At 37.9% G+C, this 19376-nt stretch overlaps 1 protein-coding gene across 1 annotated transcript in view; it reads right to left on the bottom strand.

Annotated features, from left to right (window-relative positions):
* TRPA1 (transient receptor potential cation channel, subfamily A, member 1) overlaps positions 1 to 19376 on the bottom strand; it is a 116536-nt gene that overhangs the window by 72692 nt on the left and 24468 nt on the right. Inside the window, exons 2-6 of the mRNA XM_006860071.1 lie at positions 17801 to 18052; positions 17521 to 17684; positions 8545 to 8704; positions 5227 to 5402; positions 384 to 491 (exon numbers count right to left, since the gene is read on the bottom strand). Of these exons, the coding sequence (XP_006860133.1) occupies positions 384 to 491; positions 5227 to 5402; positions 8545 to 8704; positions 17521 to 17684; positions 17801 to 18052 (860 nt within the window). The remainder of the gene's footprint in view (positions 1 to 383; positions 492 to 5226; positions 5403 to 8544; positions 8705 to 17520; positions 17685 to 17800; positions 18053 to 19376) is intronic.

Genomic DNA, 19376 nt, shown 5'->3' with positions numbered 1-19376 from the left:
GGATTCTCCTGCAAATTCCCCAGCTATAAACCCCCTGAACCTCCAAACATACCTTTATATTTGTTACAGAGTTCCAACACCAACTCATGAGTCCTCTTGACCCGGTATTCCGTGTTGTTGTTGACCGAGCTACTCACTACACATTTACCTGATCTATCTATACTATACCACTATACTACCAGGCCTTCCTTGAAGATGGTGGATCAGGTAAATGTAAGATATGTATATATAACTTAAAAACACATAGAATACTTTTTTTTCTGACATATTCTATCTTGTGTATTTTTTTAGGATAGAAATTGAAACAATTGTTATAAATATCAAGAATTATTCATGTGGTACTTACAAAGATATAAAGAAGGAAAAAAAAAATATGTACAAACCAAAATTTGCAGAGCTTCACTATTATCTTTGCAGCATGCGATGACCACAGCTGTGTTTCCATTTTCTCCTTCCAAATTAATATTAGTACTTCTGTGCTCAATCAAGACCTATGTTAAAAAGAAAAAAATAAATAAAATAAAATAACTGTCAAAAACTAAGCTGCAGGTGTCCAAATAGGATATTATATCTTAAGCTTCCTGATGCCAAGGATCATGTGTTATTCATGATCTCTCTCTCCTCACTCAAGTGAGGATTATATAGCAAAATATCTAGCATATAATGACTACTAAATAAATTTTACAAATACAAATAATGTTGATTTCACTATCACATTGATTAAAGCTATGTTGAATTATGGGCATTGATACAGATTAAGAATGGAAGACATTAACATAGTTCTCTCAATTCTTCTCTTTTAAGTGAACAATGTCAACCAATAACTTTAAAACATCACATTTATGGAAAGACTTGCAAAGTATATGTGAGTAGGAGAGGGACCAGTTACACCCTAGGCCACCTAGTCCTTTTTATTTTACCTAGATTCCAAGTAGAAGCCCTAGTGAAGCACTGGACAGCTAACAAAAAGTCGGTGGTTCAAACCCCCCAACTTCTCCTTGGAAACCCTATACAGGGTTGCTATGAGCTGGAAACCATTAGATGGCATTCTTCTGGAAAGAATGTCAATTGCAAGCCTTCTGGAAAATGTCAATTGAAACGTCTTTTTCTTCAGTAGAGAAAATAGAGTTTCATTTGAGTTTGGCATAACTTAACTCAACTGACTCAAACTTGACCTGGAGCAGTTTCTTATATTCTAAGATGTAAGAAATTAACATTCCTAATAAAATGCTTATGCAATTTTTCTGATGCAATTTAATTGAAGATCTCTTACTTCTTATGTGGTTTGCTGTCATTCAATTATTGACCAAGCATCTATAGATCTTTAATCAGTTTTTATTTTATATTCATTATAACAATAATTATCTCATATCAATGTCTCTCCCAAGAGAAAAATCTTTGACGTGGCCTGTTAGAGGCCTTTTCTCTTACAGCAAGACAGTAATCACGCTGAAGCACATAATCATAATTAAGCTGTACAAACAGTTTTTTAAAACAGATAGTTTCTTAAAAACCTTGAATTAAAAAAAAAAGCTACCCATGTTAAAAGAATGGCCTGATATGAGTGGCAGATAAAGAATTAAGTTTACAATTAGTTGTTGTTGTTGTTAGATGCCATCTAGTCGGTACTGACTCATACCAACCCTATGCACAACAGAACAAAACACTGCCCAATCCTGGGCCAACCTCACAATTATTGACACGCTTGAGCCCAATGATGCTTCCACTTTGCCAATCCATCTCCCTGGGGGTCTTTCTCTTTTTCTCTGACCCTCCACCCTTCCATACATGATATCCTTCTCCAGCGACTGGTCCCTCCTAACAATATGTCAATTAGTACAATTAGTATTACTCATAAAAAAGAAAATTGTACTGAAATGTAGTATGTAAGGAAATTACTGAGGGAGAACACAGGTTTCATTCTGTGGAATTAAAGCCCTCTCATTTTCTGTAGCTAAGAAGTTATAGATTCACGCATAAAGCAATCTACCAAAGTAAAGTACAAATGGTTAAAAGAAGATATTCTTCCTTCTTTTACTTATAGATCATTAGATTTATAATATTCATGCGTTACTAATGTACTTCCATAAACACAATCTGTTTAAAAACTGTGATAAATTGTATGTGACAGGGTCCCAGAGAAAGCAACTAAACTGGGTACCCTAGTCGATGCAGTCATTACCAGGCAAGCTTGAAGCTTAGTAAATGAGTCCTCCAAGGATCTCTCAGATGAGAATCTAAGAAGTGTCATGGGATTCTTGAACAACTTGAGATTTGAGGTTCAACCCCAAGAAATAAGACCTTTAGACCACTGAGAACCCCCGGCTACTCCATAATCCTAAGGTCAATGTGCCTCAAGGAACAGTATGCATATCAACTGTTGTCTGTGCAAGAATGAGAGATGATGCTTGTGTAATTATTTTTACTTTAAAACCATATAAGAAGCTATGGAAGGCTTGGCAGGACGCTGGTAGAATAGAAGTAGAGAAGCACACTAAAATTTTAGACAAGGGCTAGCCCACCAGCATGACTCACAGAGGCAGGCCAGTAAGACTATTGCTTGCAAGCACACAAGTAAACACCAAAACTCCCTTCTCTTCCTGTTTGGTAAAACAGAGATTTGCAACTCATTTAAGATCAAGTAAGGGAGAGACAATTTCACTTCTCTTAGAACTCTGTTTTTCTTCTCACCCAGGAAAATCTCTGTTATGTCCACAGTCTAGGTCATAAATCATGTTTGGGCTTATTTCTGAACTTTCTTTTCTATTGTTGCATGGTACCTTTCATTCTTTATGTGTTGGTCTGAAGATTTCTGATTTTTAATTAACAAGAGTTTTTATATTGCTTCCTGCCTTTGAATTCCCAAATCATGCTTTCATAGGCACTATTAAATAAGTAGATGGGCATTTGTTTATGAAAAGAGCCTTCCCAAGAAACTCCATGGGGAAACGTAAAATGTCTGAGGGCCCCTGCAGTCATTAGTGGCCAGCCCAGCTGTTACAGAAGCAGCATCTGACTCATGAATAATGTAGACTTAAGGGAATAAAATCTATTGTCAGAAATAACCTTCCCAGTGACTGCCACTGCTGACAGAACCCTCACCCATATTCTTGTGTGCTGAGGTCTTAACTCTTCCCTTCTTCAGCCAGTACTTCCATGTATTCATTCATTCATTCATTCCATTAAATACCCATCATTTACCAACACTTCACAGAAGACTGCAACTTAAAAATAAAAATCCTTACAATTGGGCCAATAAACAACATCATGATAAATAGGGAAAAAAGATTGATTTCTTTTCACTTGGATTCACAATTAATGCTACGGAAGCAACAGTTAAGAAATCAAAGGATATATCTATAGCATTGAGCAAATCTGCTGCAAACAACCTCTTTAAATATTAAAGATCAAAAACATTTCTTTGAGAACTAAGGTATTTCTGACACCAGCCATGGTATTTTAAATCACCTCATATGCATGTGAAAACTGGACAAAGAATAAGGAAGACCAAAGAAGAATAGATGCATTTGAATTATGGTATTGGCAAAGAATATTTAAAGTGATAGACTGCCAGAAGAATAAACTAATCTGTCTTGGAAGAAGTCCAGCCTGAAAGTGTCTTAGAAATGAGGATGTGAAACTCTGTCTCATGTACTTTGGACATGTTTTCTGGAAAAAGACATTGATAAAGTAGAGGGCCAACAAAACAGAGGAAGACCTCCAACAAGATGGATTGATACAGTGGCTGCAACAATGAGCTCAATCATAGCAATTGTGAAAATGGCACAGGACTGGGCAGTGTTTTGTTCTGTTGTACATACGGTCACTATGAATTGGTATTGACTCGAAGGCACCTCACAACAACAGCAACAACAACACTGAAGACTAAAAATATTTAGATTAGTAAGACTTTGTCTCTTTCTTTTCAAGGACTGGTAAACGGAAGAGAAAAACACAATTTTCTTTTATTACAATTTGTGTGTGCTAAGTGTTGTGACAGAGCTTCATACCTTCACTCAAGGTACAGTGGGGAAGTGCACACTGTACAGGCTTACGAAGTCAAGGACTGAGCCATCTGTGTTTGGTTCACGGGAGTGAGAAATTCCTGAGTATTTCTGGGACCTATTTGCTGACTTATTGATAAAATAGATTTGGACATGGCCTCGGGACAACAGACAAATCATTTGTAATATTCCTTCCACAGGAAAACGTATCATAAGTTCCAAATCACCTATCTTGTCAATATTCCTGGGAACATGTTCCATCTGTAAATTGCATTCCACTTAAGCATACATGTGTGTTTTCTTGTGTGTGAAAGAACACTCTTTGAGACACAGGAAGATGCATTTATTAGGGTCTACTCTATGAATTGTGCAAATTGCTAAATACTTAGCTGCTAACTGAAAGTTTGGGGGTTTGAGTCTACCCATAGGGGCCTCAGAAGAAAAGTTGGGATTTACTGACAAAGAAACAGCCAGTGAAAACCATAAGAGCACAGTTCTACTCTGACACACCTAGGGTCACCTTAAGTCAGTGTCTACTCAACATCAAATTGTTTGGATTTTTATTTTTGTTTTTTTTTGTTCTCTTGATTTCATTTGTTTGACCAAAATCATGCCCATGCCTTAAAAAAAAAATAAAAAGAAGAAGACAAAAGAAAACATAAGAAAGCCACCAGTTCTACAACCAAAACAGAAAATCACAATTTTCCTTCCCTTTTCCGCAGTCACCCATCATCTGCCTCCATTTAGGTATTAAATCGCTCAGGTCAAAGTAAGAAAGCCTTAACTGGGAACCAAAGATGAAAACAAAATTGCTGGCTCTTGTTTTCACTATTTATGTGATACTAGGCAAGTTATTTAATGCACATTGTGCCTCTATTTCCTCAGTTATAAAATGAGCATATTAGTTTTAGTTCATATATTTCTTTAACATAAGAATTGAATAAACTAAAACATATGAAGTTCTTAGAAAAGTGCTTGATACTTCAGGACTATTTAATATAGGCTGGAAATATTACTGTGGCTCTTTTCATCATTAGCATCATCATCATCATCATCATCATCATCATAATCACCACCATCAGTTGATCGGAAGCGATGACAATGTGGAATTGCTACTGTTTATTTGCCTTGGCAGCTCTACTTGGCCATTTTTCCCCAGCAAAGGGAGCCCGATTTGGGCCACAGCCCACGCCTAGCCATGGTGAGCCTTTCGGATCCTTACCTTCATCACCTCATTGTGGCAGCACTGCACAGCTGCGTGGAGTGGTGCCATCATGTTGTTGTTTCGGAGGTTGGGGTTTGCACCTCTGATGAGAAGGAACTGAATGCTTTTGACCTGGTTTTTTTCTGCAGCCCAGTACAGAGGGGTGTTTCCATAGTTGTCCTTCACATTCAATACTAGAAAAGGATACAAAAACATGGATTAGATTGGATTTGGTATTCAACACCTACTAACTGACTATACTCTTCAAATTCTGTGCCAAGTGCCATTATAATGGGCTATGTTTGCTCCATTAAGTATATATATATATCTTTCTCAAGAAACATATTGGATCTGTGAGGGACTACATAGATACATGGCACTGACCTTGTCAGAAAGACAGAACTAACTGTGTACCTATAGTAAGAGACAGAGCCTTTTATTGCTGCAGATATCTTATCTCCAATATAAATTTTGTGTGCATTGTAAGGTAGTGAGATTTTATAAAATTAGTAACTACTACTAGAGAGGCATTTTCCAAGGTTCTATATAACAATTAGTTAGCCCTCCTAATACCCATGCAAAATACTATGACTTTTTCAGATGAAAATGTTGAGACTCAGGATAGTTAAAAATCTTGCCAAGTTCACACAGCTAGTCAGCAGTTGTGCAAGTTATCTTATCTCGCCTTGGTTTTCTCATAATCTTGCAAGATCATTGAAAAAATCATAAGAAATAATGTCTTTAAAGACTTTAACAGAGTGGCTGGCCCATAGCAATTGCTCAAAAACTGCTAGTGAAAAATATATAAAACTAATAAATTACGTTAACACTTGAGCTTGAGACCCCTCATACCACACATAGACCACATTATTTCTCCAACGTTAAGATTGTACCTTTTCACCCTATTCTAAAATATATACGAGTCTCTGCTTTATCAACTTTATTAATTAGTGTTAAACTGTGTCTGAGAAAGAGGAAAAATTATACATTCAAATATAATATCAGGAACATCTAGTATATCTGGAATGTTTTCCACTTTTCTTGTTTTTCATTGTTTCTCTACTATCCCCTTTCATTCATCCAAATCTTTCATTTTCAACAACAAAACCTCACACACACACATTTCTTGACCATTGTCTCTGATTATGACAAAGAACTCCATACAACATTCTTTTCCACACCAAACTTAGTTAAATCAGGGCTTAATCACTAGTCAAACAACTTGAATTTGGCTTTATCTCTATCACTTTCCAGGAATTATTTTTGGAAAGGTCATCAAGGACTTTTAGTTTAAGGGCTTTATCTATAATGATGAACTTCTGGTGTGGCACTATAGGATCAGCACTGGACTGGAAACCACAAGGTCATCAGTTCAAACCCACCAGCTGCTCCTTGGAAACCCTATACAGGGTTGCTATGAGTTGGAGCTAACTCGATGGCACTTAATGACAACAACAACATATATGATGACCATTAGGAACTCTGGTAGCACAGGGGTTAGGTGCTCAGGTGCTAACTGGAAGGTCAGCTGTTCAGGTATGACTGTCTGTTTCCATAAAGATGATAGCCTTGGAACCCTATTGGGTCAGTTCTGCTCTGTCCTGCAGGGTCAGTATGCATTGCAATTAATTTGACAGCTACAGATTGTTTCCAGGTATGGTGACCTTCATCCTACTTCATTTCTTGGTGGCAATTGATCTTTCTAACTCATATATCCTAATAATTTCTCCCTTGACATCTGAACACTCAACCACTATCTATCACCCTCTTCATTGATGCTTCTTCATCATCCCTTTGCTGGTTTTTCTTTTACCATGTCAGCATTAATGTTGGTGATCTACCCTTAAATATATTTGTTATCCATTTTATGCTTTCCTAAAGGGTTTTCCTGGTGTGGTGCTGTAGGATAAACACTCAATCACATGATTAGTTTGAAGAGCAATATCAGCAATTCAAATTCACCAACCACTCTTTGGAAACCCTATATAGGGATTCTATGAGTTGGAACTGACTGAAAGGTACTTAACAACAATAACAACAAAGGGTTTTCATCTTTTACTATTGCTTATCTACTTCCTGTAACAGTGGCTGTATACAGGTTGTGGCTTTCCTTTTATATTTGCTTGTCTATTTGAGATCTCCAAGTGGATCGCCTCCGGGCCGCTCAAATGCAGTATGACCAAAACCAAATTCATTTTCTCCGAAAACCTTCCTTTTTTTCATATGGCTTCCTTTCAGTATGGTTATATCATTAGCTTAATTTCCTAAATTAGGAATCTCAATATCAGTTTCAAATCTCTGCCACTTACACTTCATGTTCAATCTGTCATCAATCACTGTTGACCCTATATGCAAATTGCCTCTTTAATATCCCCTTCTCATTCAACAACCCCCTCAGTGGGCTCTCATCTCTCTTACTACAAAAATACCTTTATTGGTTTTTAATTGGTCTTCCACTTTTAATCTGCTTTACACATATTGATAGAATTATTTTATATATTAAAAATGTTATCATAACTACCTCACTGCTTTAAAACTTCTTGGAGCTTCCTCCTTCTCCACTACCTACAATTGAGTTTCTCAAACAAGGTTAGGTATATTGGGGGTGGGATGCGGGTGGAGGAGTGGGGGAGGGAGGGCGGGAGAAGTGCTACATCTTCTTGGATTACAATCTGTAATTTACATGAATAATTTTATTCAATAAGTAATTTAAAATGTAGAGTAACACAGAAATATTATAGGAGCTGTTGTTGTTAAGTGCCGCCGAGTCGGTTCTGACCCATAGTGACCCTGTATAGAGTTTCTAAGGCTGTAAATATTTACAGGAGTAGAAAGCCTCATCTTTCTCACACAGAACAGCTGGTAGTTTTGAACTGCTGACCTTGAGGTTCGCAGCCCGATTTGTAACCACTACGCTACCAGAGCTAGTACATCAAAATGACATGCAGGATCCCCTAGATCCCTTGGGATGCATCTGGGCTCTTCTGTACAGTATTTCAGTGGGGAAAAAATGAGGCATACTGGTTTGTAAGGAAACCCAGGTTCCTGAGTGAGATATCTGCTGTTGTGATATCTATGCCCTATATAATCTGGCACTAGTGTACTCTTAGGATTCCACGTATGGTGTTGTAGGGTAAGCATTGGACCACTAACCTAAAAGTTTGGCAGTTAAAACCCTCAGAACCCCTATACAGGGTAGCTATGAGTTAGAACCAACTCAACAGCACTTGACAATATCAACAACACTATACTCTTCAAAATCACCTCCTACTACATTTCCCAACAAATCTAATGAGACAATGACTGTAGGGAGCAGTTATTGTGACATTGTGATACCATCACAGCAGGAGTCATTGATGATCATCTCCATCAGCTCCACTTGACCTTCTGCTGCAGCATAATGCAAAGGAGTGGCATTCATATCATCACATACATTTGGTCTGCATTTCTTCTTGATGAAATTCTGTAATTTACATGTACTTCTTTCAAGATTCACCTAGATGTATATATATATAAATTGTTATTTCAGACAAGTAGAAGTAAAACTTAGACAATTAAATTGTTTTGTTGTTGTTGTTGTTAAATGCCATAAAGTCAGTTCCGACTCATAGCAAACCTGTATAGAGTTTCCAAGGAGCAACTGGTGAGTTTGAACTGCCAACCTTGTGGTTCATACCAAACTTGCATCCAGATATAAAAAGGTTATCATTGTCCAAAGTATTTACTGTATTTATGATAAGGCAAATCATTTTATTGGAAAAGACAAAATGCTAACAGACAAAACGAAGGTACCAGCAAATGCTTGGTCAAGTACATCAAATGAATGTTCCAATTTTCTGATGACATACCTTTATTTTCTGTAAAAATAAAGACCCTGAGAAAGGATTTCAAATATATGTTAAGGATGTGATCTGAGAAATATTAACTATAATGAAGATACAAAGGGATTTGCTTTGTCAAGAAAAAATTTGCTCACACTGTCTAAATTATTAAATTGCTAATAAAAAGATTTTAAAAGTTAGACATTTTCTAAATCAGACTCATTGCATGTTAGGACTTTGGCTGTTGTCATGAGTCTGTAAATTTGTTATCCCAAACAGATGCCTTTTTTCCACTAAAGTAAGGGAGAAGAATTGCTGTTTAGATAGTGTCATCTTTCTCTGACACTTTTTTCTTTATTATACCTGGGCTGAAGATGATTTATCATGCATGACATTATTTTCCTCCTGGTGAATTGTTTAGATAGTAGACATTCTAATTTTAATTTAATCTCACAAAATAGGACTTTTTTTTCTTGTGAAACTCTTATACTGAATTTAATTAACTTGCTAAAAATTAATCTTTAAAAATAATTGTGTTTAATGTCATCAGTGTTATTATAGCAAACAAATTTTACAAAGGCCTTCATGACTTATGTTGTATTGGCTCTGCCTTGTATTATTATTTGTTTACAAATATTTTGGTTCACAAAGTATATAATATTCTTCCTAAAATTAGCCAATATACCCTTTCTTAACATCTGTATTAACTGACATTCTATATCCTTATTCAACTGTTTGAAAGCATTAATATCTTACAGTATACATAAAAATAAGAATTTTCAAATTCATTAATTATACTCCAACTGACTGGTAAATGTTTTATTAAAAGTTATATGTAGAATTCCTGCTTATATTTAAAAGTGAATATTTAGGTACAATCAATAAGCATGAAGGACATTACCTTACTCTTGCTAATATGGTTATGCTATTTAAATAGGGTGGTGTCACTGATCACACACCAGTTTGGACAAGCCAGAAATGACAGTAAACTAAGCATTTCACTATTTGATTGATAAAGTTAAGGCTAAAGCCAAAGATGATTGCAGACTGGACCCAAAGCAGGCTGAAACCAAATTTCTGGCATGAATCTAAATTGAACACAAATGGTCTATTCCAGGAAACATGCTCTTCCAGCACATGCTGTGCTTTCTGTTCACATCATGCTTGTGTTTACCAAATGGAGTTCACCTGTTTTCCTTTCTCCAACTTGTCTATTCCAACAGTCCTCTCAAATCACATCCCCTTCATAATGCCTCCATGAGAGCTGAAATATTCCACCACTGTCTTCTAGCCAAACCCTTTTCACTCTCAACCTCTCATGAGTGTACAACGGAACTTTTGAGAGGCCTCAAGGAGTCTCGTGACATCATGGTACACACAGTTACTGGAATATTGTTATGTTTTCTCAAAGTTTGACATTTCTTTTGTACCTTAATTTCTAGCATGGCAAATATTGATAGACATAACTCAAATAAACAAATGCTTCTTAGTATCCTCAATATTTTTTAGAGTTTAAAAAAAATAATTCTGAGGCCAAAAAAAATTTTTTTTTGCGAATACTCTCTAGTTCTTTCTTAATCTTTCATTTTATGTAATGTCTTCTAAATGTATCGGAGCCCTGGTGACTCTGTGGCATAAGCATTGGATTGCTAGCTATGAAGTCAGTAATTCAAATCCAGCCACTCTGTGGGAGATTAATGAGGCTGCCTGCTGTCATAAAGATTTACAGTCTAGGAAACCCTACATAGGGTTGCTATGAGTCAGAATCAACTCGATGGCATTGAGTTTGATTTAGGGCTTTAAGCTAAATGTGTGCTGTATATTTGTATATTTAATTTTAGGTGGTATTTTTACAAGAAGAAAGGAAAAAAGAAGGACGGAAGAGAAGAGAAAGAAATAAAGAAGGAAGAGACGGAGTGAAGAAAGAAATATCAGGTGAGGCCATATAAACTGTCATGCATTCTAGAACATCCCTGGATTACTTGGTGAATGTTAGTTTCTTAGAGATTTAAAAATGAATAGAAATAAAATGGAAGTGTGGGGTGGTGAGTGGAACCTCTTTCTAAACCTATGGTAGCATATAAACTAAGATGGTTTTTCAGACATCCTACTAGTTTTGTAATTATGTAGCCAAATACTAATACACTTGCCTGAAATTTTCCTAAAATAATTTTCTTGGAAAATATTTCTTCACATGATTCAAAAACAAAATGTCCTTATAAGACCAGCTTTTTAGGAAAGCCACTGTAAAACGACTATTCTTGTAAAATACAGAAGCCTGCACAAAAGAAATGATTATTTATTATTTAATACATTCTAATTTCATTCTACTTTAGACTATGATTAGGTACATTTGGTACATGGTAATATATAGCTCTGAAACTTTAATTTGTATTTTAATGATAACCAGAGTATTTCTTGCTACTTTAAAAGCAAAAACATATAAAATAAAATGAAATGTTAAAGGACTTAATGCATTTTAATATAACTTATAAAGTGTTGCAAGAGAAATATGAGACTGATCCCATAAAATTTTTAAATCTTGGAAACCCTGTTGCAGTAAGTCAGAATTACTGTAAATAATTATTGACCAAGCTTCTATAGATCTTTAACCAATTTAACCAGTCCTTTAATCGGGTAATAAATAATTGAGCATATTAGGATTCATACAGGGAATGTCTGCATGGCATAAATAAAAACTAATCTCAACATTTTGAACTTTGTATTTTGCTTGTTTTCATAAGAAATGACTCTTCCATGGTAGTCTTTTAAATAAAAATGTATTACTCTTAACATTTTTATTTAAAAGATTACCATGTAAGAGTGATTTCTTATGAAAACAAGCAAAATACAAAGTTTGCATCTTAATGTAAAGAAAACAAAAATCCTCACCACTGGACCAATAAACAACATTCTTATCAATGGAGAAAAGATTGAAGTTGTCAAGGACTTCATTCTTGGATTGACTATCAACATTTCTTGGCAGTAGCCAAGAAATCAAATGACATATTGCGTTAGGCAAATCTGCTGCACAAGACCTTTTTAAAGTGTTGAAGAGCAAAGATGCCAGCTTGAGGACTGACTGCACCTGACCCAAGCCATGGTATTTTCAATAACCTCATATGCATGCGAATGCTGGACATTGAATAAGGAAGACAAGAGAAGAATTGATGCTTTTGAGTTACAGTGTTGGAGGAGACTATTGAAAGTGCCATGGGCTGCCAAAAGAACAAACAGATCTGTGTTGGAAGAAGTGCAGCCAGAGTGCTCCTTGGAGGCCAGGATGGCCAAACTTCATCTCTCATACTTTTAACATATTGTCAGGAGGGACCAGCTACTGCAGAAGGGTATCATGTTTGGTAAGGTGGAGGGTCAGAAAAAAAGAGGAAGACCCCCAGCGAGATGGATTGGCCAAGTGGCAGCATCAATGGGCTCAAGTGTGGCAACAATAATGAGGTTGGCCCAGGATTAGGCAGTGTTTCCTTCTGCAGTGCATAAGGTTGCTATGCGTCGGTATGAACTCAATGGCACCTAGCAACAACAATAACAACAACAACAACAATAACTCTCCCCTCACGTTCAAAATTTAATCCTCTATAAGCTTCAGTGAATAACAGGATATGATGATAAACATTCAACCACTTCCAAGTTTACATATTCAGTAATAAATTATGAGTTTCTTGTAAAATTAGACTCTTCCTCATTGTCTCACCCGGCCAAAGAAAGTGTTTATTTTAGCTGAAGCTACTTAGAAGGATTTTAGCACTTGAATTTGATCTGTTCTTAGGGAGATAATATAAAGAGAATACATTGCAAGGTGTCATATAGACCTGTTCAGCGATTTGCTGTGATGACAAACCCAATTACAGACACTTTAGAACAAGTTCTAGATTCAGATGTCTGCAGATACTGTTGAATTCACAACAACAAAAAAAACAGCAGCTAAACACTTTACCCAGGCTTTTTGGATGTATTAAAGAAGTCTCAATTCTCTGAATTCAGTATTTGCCAGGGTAAGTAAGACTGAAGAGATTTCTTAATGTCCTGAAAGTAAGCTGAGCACATCATTCAGACAAGTTAATAAATTCATTAAATATATATTTCTATTGTCACTTCAGATTCTTTTGGATCCTGAACTATATGACAAATAACATTATATAAAGGGGCTTCAAAAAGTTCATGGAAAAATTCCATTATTTTTAAAAAAATATTTCCCACAAGCTTTTTGAAGCTCCCTCATAGCTTAGAACACTTTTAGAAAAGCTCATTTTAAACTCTTAAAAATCAAACATTAAAACAGCATATTCTTATATGGCTTTGCTATGAGATGCATATAAACAATAAGGGGAGGGGGAAGGTGAGAAACAGAAAGATAATAGTAAATGAAAGGTGAAATGCTAAAGTACTAACTTTCCTGAAATTGAGCAGTTGGAAAAGGTTAAAGGCATCAGTCAGATGATTCTTGTTCCACACTTACTTCTCATCTTTTTCAGTTTTCTACTATCTTCTGATTTCATTAGTATTCCTGAGATAGTGTGTATGCCTGAGAGAATATGGTATGCATTGGGTATTTTTAATTAGCAAGTCACCAAGGAATCTCCAGAGTTCAGAATTCTCCTGTGTTGAACATTTTGCTTTGTAATGAGTCCAACCACTAGGATTTCTACAAAATTATATGGAATTGCTGCAATTAATAAAATATAATGTAACTTCTGAAAGCCCTAAATAACATAAACGGCTCAATTTGCCTTCAAAAATAAAACTAAAGATAAAAGATATATAGAAAGAGTAAAGGTGAGGCTCTGTGCAGCAGAAATCCACAAGGTTGGCAGTCAGTGGTTTGAGTCCACCAGCTGCTCCAATAGAGAAAGATGAGTCTTTCTCTTCTCATAAAAATGTACAGCCTTAGAAACCCTGCATAGGAACAGACTTATAAGAAGTAAAAGAAGTAGCAGTCTTTATGGTGTGATTTCAAATTTTCTGTATTTCTTCCAGTTATGTTCCTGTTTATATTCTTCCTGTCCTATAATATCAGTTCAAAGATGCTATCTTAGTATCTTTGAAGTCCACTCATGACTCAACTCTTGAGAATCTTAACCACTGTTAAGATTTGTATATTAAGGAGAAAAAGTAGATATTCCGCCCGGGTGTGCAAACAGACTTACCTTGGGAAGTCTGGTTTATTTGTGTGTGTGAGTTATCACATGCACCTGACTCAGACATAGGATTGGTGGCAGGATCAACAGATGCACCCTGTTTAGAGGGAAATTTGGCCATTTCTACCAAAATTAAAACTAAAAATCAGTTGATCCAGCTAGGATTTTAACATATCAGTGTATTCCACAAATGTGTCAATACTCAAAAAAGAGGGGCTTTGTTACTTGGAGACACATTGAAACAAAACCAAATGTGGTGCTGGTTAAATGAATCATGATACAATCCTACAATGGGATACTCTGAAGCTGCTAAAGACAGGGAGGTGAATCTCAGGTACTGTTCTGAAAAATATTCTAAAATATATTTCATGAGTATATCAGAGTGAAACATACTGTAATTTAACATTTTTGTAAATAAAAAGATGCATGAATATGTACATTTTTTTATGTATATAAGCACCCCTCACTTCACAAAACACCTAAGGCTCCACCATAGAACGGGATTTGTGGTAGGGGGTTTGCAGAGAGAATTTTAATATCTTAATTAATGTTCATAAGGGGGTCATGGTGTGGCGCTGTGAGTTAATGCGCCAGACTGCAAAGATGGTTTGAACTGCAAGGTCGATGGTTCAAGCTCACCAGCTGCTCCTCGGAAACCCTATACAGGGTCGCTATGGGTCAGAAATGACTCGATGGCACTTAACAACAACAATGTTCATAAGAGTCCTGAGTGGAGTAAATGGTTAAGCACTTGATTACTAATCCAAATCATCTTGGCAGCTCATACCTACCAAGAAGCACCTCATAAGACAAGTTTGACAATCTGCTTGTGAAAGATTACAGTGTAGAAAACCCCATGGAGCAGTTCTACTCTGCACATATGTGACAAAACACCTATATATATCACATGGGGAGGTGATAGTCTCTTCAACAGATGGTGCTGGCAGAACTGGAAAGCGATATGCAAAAGATTGAAACAAGGCCTTCACCTCACACCTTATACAAAAACCCAAGTCAACATGGATCAAAGACCTTTATGTGAATCCCAGAATTATGAAGGCTATCAATGAAAAAAATAGGGACAAATGTGAGGGCACTAATTCAGGGAATACACAGACTACAAAACATCTTGAAAACTACACAAAGTAGATGAAATAGATGAGTGGAACATACTAAAAATTAAAAACTTATGTGCATCAAAAGACTTCACCAGAAAAGTAAAAAGGAACCCACAGAATAGGAAAAAATATTTTGCAATGACACATCAGACAAGGGACTCATTTCTAAAATATATGTTCTTGTTGTTATGTGCCATGGAGTCGGTTCCGACTCATAGCGACCCTGTACAGGGTTTCCGAGGCTGTAAATCTTTACGGGAGCAGAAAGCCTCATCTTTCTCCCGCAGAACAGCTGGTAGTTTCAAACTGATGACCCTGAGGTTAGCAGCCCGATTTTAGGAAACCACAATACCTCTACAAGAAAAAGACAAATAACCCAATTAAAAATGGGCACAGGACATGAACAGACACTTCATCAAGAAGGAGATCCCGGCAGCCAACAAACATATGAAGAAATATTCATGATCACTAGCCATTAGAGAGATGCAAATCAAAACAACAATGAGATATCATCTCATACTAGCAATAACAGGAAAGATCAAAAAAGTAGAGGACAATAAATGCTGGTGGGGATGTGGAGAGACTGGGACACTCCTGCATTGCTGGTGGGACTGCAAAATGGTCCAACCTCTCTAGAAAGCAATATGGCGCTTCTTCAGAAGGTTGGTAATAGAAATACCTTATGATCCAGCAATTCCTCTACTTGGTATTTACCCACAAGAAATACGAGCTATAACACGAGTAGATATATGCACATCAGTGTTCATAGCAGCACTATTTACAATAGCAAAAAGATGGAGACAGCCAAAGTGCCCATCAACTGAAGAATGGATAAACAAACTGTGGTACATACTCTGCACATATGAGGCTACCATGAGGTGGAATCTACTCAAGGCAATTGTTTTGCTGCTGTTGTTTGCATGTTTAATGTTAAAAAAGGGACCTGTTCTAATTAGAACAATCAGAATGGAAACATTGCAAATACTGCATTGTGAAGAATGTAACCAGTGTCACTAAACAATTTATGTAGAAATTGTTGAATGTGAAACAGAACTGTTGTGTAAACAACTACTGAAAACACTGTAAAGCATTTAAAGACAGGCCTCTTCTCTTGCTCACAGTCTGCAGGAATCAGTGGTCCAATGGCACTTTTCTGAACATCCCAATACTCTCTGCCCCTAGAATGCGCCATCAGCTGGTAGATAGTGCTGCCTTGAGGTCAGATGGTCCCAAGACCATCTGCATTCAAAGGGCCTCCATAAATTCTTTCCTAACCCTTCACTTCCTGGAGGAATTGCCAGTCTTGTCTTGTTTCACCCAGATCACTCCCTGTAAATACTACACTGTTTTCCTTCTAATGCTATGAGACTGGAGTGTTTCTCAACCCTAATGTAGCTTTTCAATGTTGTTGTTCTTAAATGCTGTAGAATCCATTTTGACTCACAATGACCCTGTAGCGGGTTTCCGAACAGTGTCTGGTGGGTTTGAACCAATGACCTTATGTTTAGAAGTCCAGTGCTTATCCTCTTTAATAGAAATCTAATTTACAATGTAGGATAAGAACCGGACTACAGAGGGCTGGGAAACACTACAGTGTCTCTGTGAGTCAAAAACAACTCGACGGCACTTAACAACAACAACAAAAATCTTGAAATACGACCAATTAGTTGTTTGGTTTTGAACACAACACAAAATGTTCTAAGACAACCACCAAAGCTTCTTGATGTTAGATAATTGTCCGTTTCTGCAGACTGTGGAGGGTACTGTTTTGGAAGTCTTGGTATGATGCTGTAGGATAAAACTGGTCTGTTAACCACTAAGTCGGCGGTTCAAACCCACCATCTGCTCCTTGGAAATCCTATACAGGGTCATTATGAATCAGAACCGACTCTAGGGCCCCTAACAACAACAGCCTCCAACTGTGGATGTCTATCCTAGAGCAGGAACAGGTAAAACAAGCAAACAAGAACTCAAACAGGACAAAGTACAGATTGTGTGGGGCGCTTTAAGAGCTTTGCCTTCAGGATCTCCCTTTTCTGAGGCTTCCCTTTATCGCACACCCAGATGTATTTCCCCGGACCCCCTCACCCCCTGGCTTCTCCAGGCTTCTTGTCCTCCCCTGCCAACAAGGACACCTGGAACCAAAGTTGAGGACAAGCTGAGGACCGCCCCCCACCCGGACTTCAGCCCTGTCCCAACCGCCCATCTCCGGAGTACCTTGAAGGAGTGCTTGGAGTCATCCATGCGGTCCCCCACGCCCTCATACAGTGCGCCTTGGCGCTCCTTCTCCCTGGAAAGCAGCATCTTCCTCAGGCTGCTTTTCACTGACACCACCCCGGATGCCACCTGGTGCAACTGCTGCTCCCGGCGGGCGCGGGCACCTGTAGGAAGAGGACGCCGTGAGCAATGGGCACCGGTGGGCAGCAGCGGAGGGCCCCCTGGCTTGGGTGTGCCTCCTGGGTCGGCGCCTGCAGCTCAGAGATGTCCGGCCCCGTGCCGTCCTGGGGCTGCGGAAAACTCTTTGTGAAAGGCGCAGCGAACTTCTGGAGGGAGTCCTCTGGTCCGGGATACTTATAGCGCAGACACCAGATGGGGGCGCAGGGAGAAGGCAGGGCCAAAGACCGCATGTCCACCAAGGGCAAGGAGTTGGCCACGCTGAGTCCACCAATGGGTAGTCCGGAAAGCATGACCTGTCCGTCCCTCCTGCTGGCCTCCAGCAGCTCATGGCCTGGAGACAAATTTACAAGGTCTGGGTAGAATCCCGCGAATATGTTATAATAAATCAGAGTCGTCTCCCTCTCCACGTCTACCACCCGCACTCCCAATCTTTAGTCCCCAATTGTGGAGTGTATATGTTTGTGACTGTGTGTGTGTGTGTGTGTGTGTGTGTGTGTGTGTGTGTGTGAGTGTGAGTGAGAGAGAGAGACAGAGAGAGAGAGACAGAGAGAGAAAGAAAATTAATAACTGGGTACATTAAGAAGATATTTTCATTTTGGGATCTTCCCCCACTAACCTCCCCCTAGGTTTGTTATGTTCATATTCTTTTGGAGGCCTGCTTGATTTGGAAATAAGATTTATGGAGAAACTCCTTTTCCAGGCATTTATAAGAACTGTTAAACTTAAAAGATTTTGACTGGTGCAAATGTGTTTCTCCTCAGCTTTGTTTGAAAGGCTTATTTTCATGGACTTTTATTGAACATATTCATTAACAACATTGGTGTTCCTCTTGCAAAATGAAGGAAAGATTGTTCCTTTTTAAATGTAAAGGCCAGTTTTACATTGCCATGCATTTACCTAAGGAGCCTTAGAAATTGCTGCTAGTATGCTTGAGCCACATGTTAGAAAGTGAGAAAACTAGGCTGATTATAGTTAGCACAAACCAAAACTTTGCTCCTTTAAAGTCCTTTGTGGAGCTTTCCAGTTCCTTCTGACTCTCTGATTCTTAGAAACCTTATCAACAACAAAATTAAACATTTTATTAAGTTAGCATGTTGCTGTTCTGGCGTAGTGCTTTCCAATCTAGGGACTCATTTTCTAGCGCTGCATTCAACAGTATTTTGTTGAAGACCGCAGGGTTTTAATTGACTAATATCCAGAAGTAGATTTCCAGCCCTTTCTTTCTAGTTTGTCTTAGTCTGACAGCTTCACCAAACCCTCCTGTCCACTATGACTGATCCTGCTGGCATTTGCAACACTGATGCTATAGTTTCCAGCATCCTAACAATATTCAGGTCACCATAATATAACAAAGAATCGTTTAAAGGCCTGAATCATGTCATATTCGCCTAATAATCTGCAGCACTTAACACAAGACCTGCATGGACCCAGAATCCACTCAAAATTAATGACACTCAATTAAGGTGTATAAACCGTATAACCTAGATATTATACTGCGCAGAATTTAGCGGTATGTAGGGAGCTCTGGTAGCGTAGTGGTTACGAATCGGGCTGTGAACCTTAAGGTCCGCGGTTCGAAACTACCAGTCGCTCCACGGGAGAAAGATGAGGCTTTCTACTCCTGTAAAGATTTACACCCTCGGAAACCCTGTACAGGGTCGCTATGGGTCAGAACC

Source organism: Chrysochloris asiatica, unplaced genomic scaffold, assembly GCF_000296735.1.
Source record: "Chrysochloris asiatica unplaced genomic scaffold, ChrAsi1.0 scaffold00036, whole genome shotgun sequence".
Taxonomy (NCBI): Eukaryota; Metazoa; Chordata; class Mammalia; order Afrosoricida; family Chrysochloridae; genus Chrysochloris; species Chrysochloris asiatica.
Note: the sequence above shows the minus strand (reverse complement) of the source record. Positions and strands in the feature narration are given on the sequence as shown.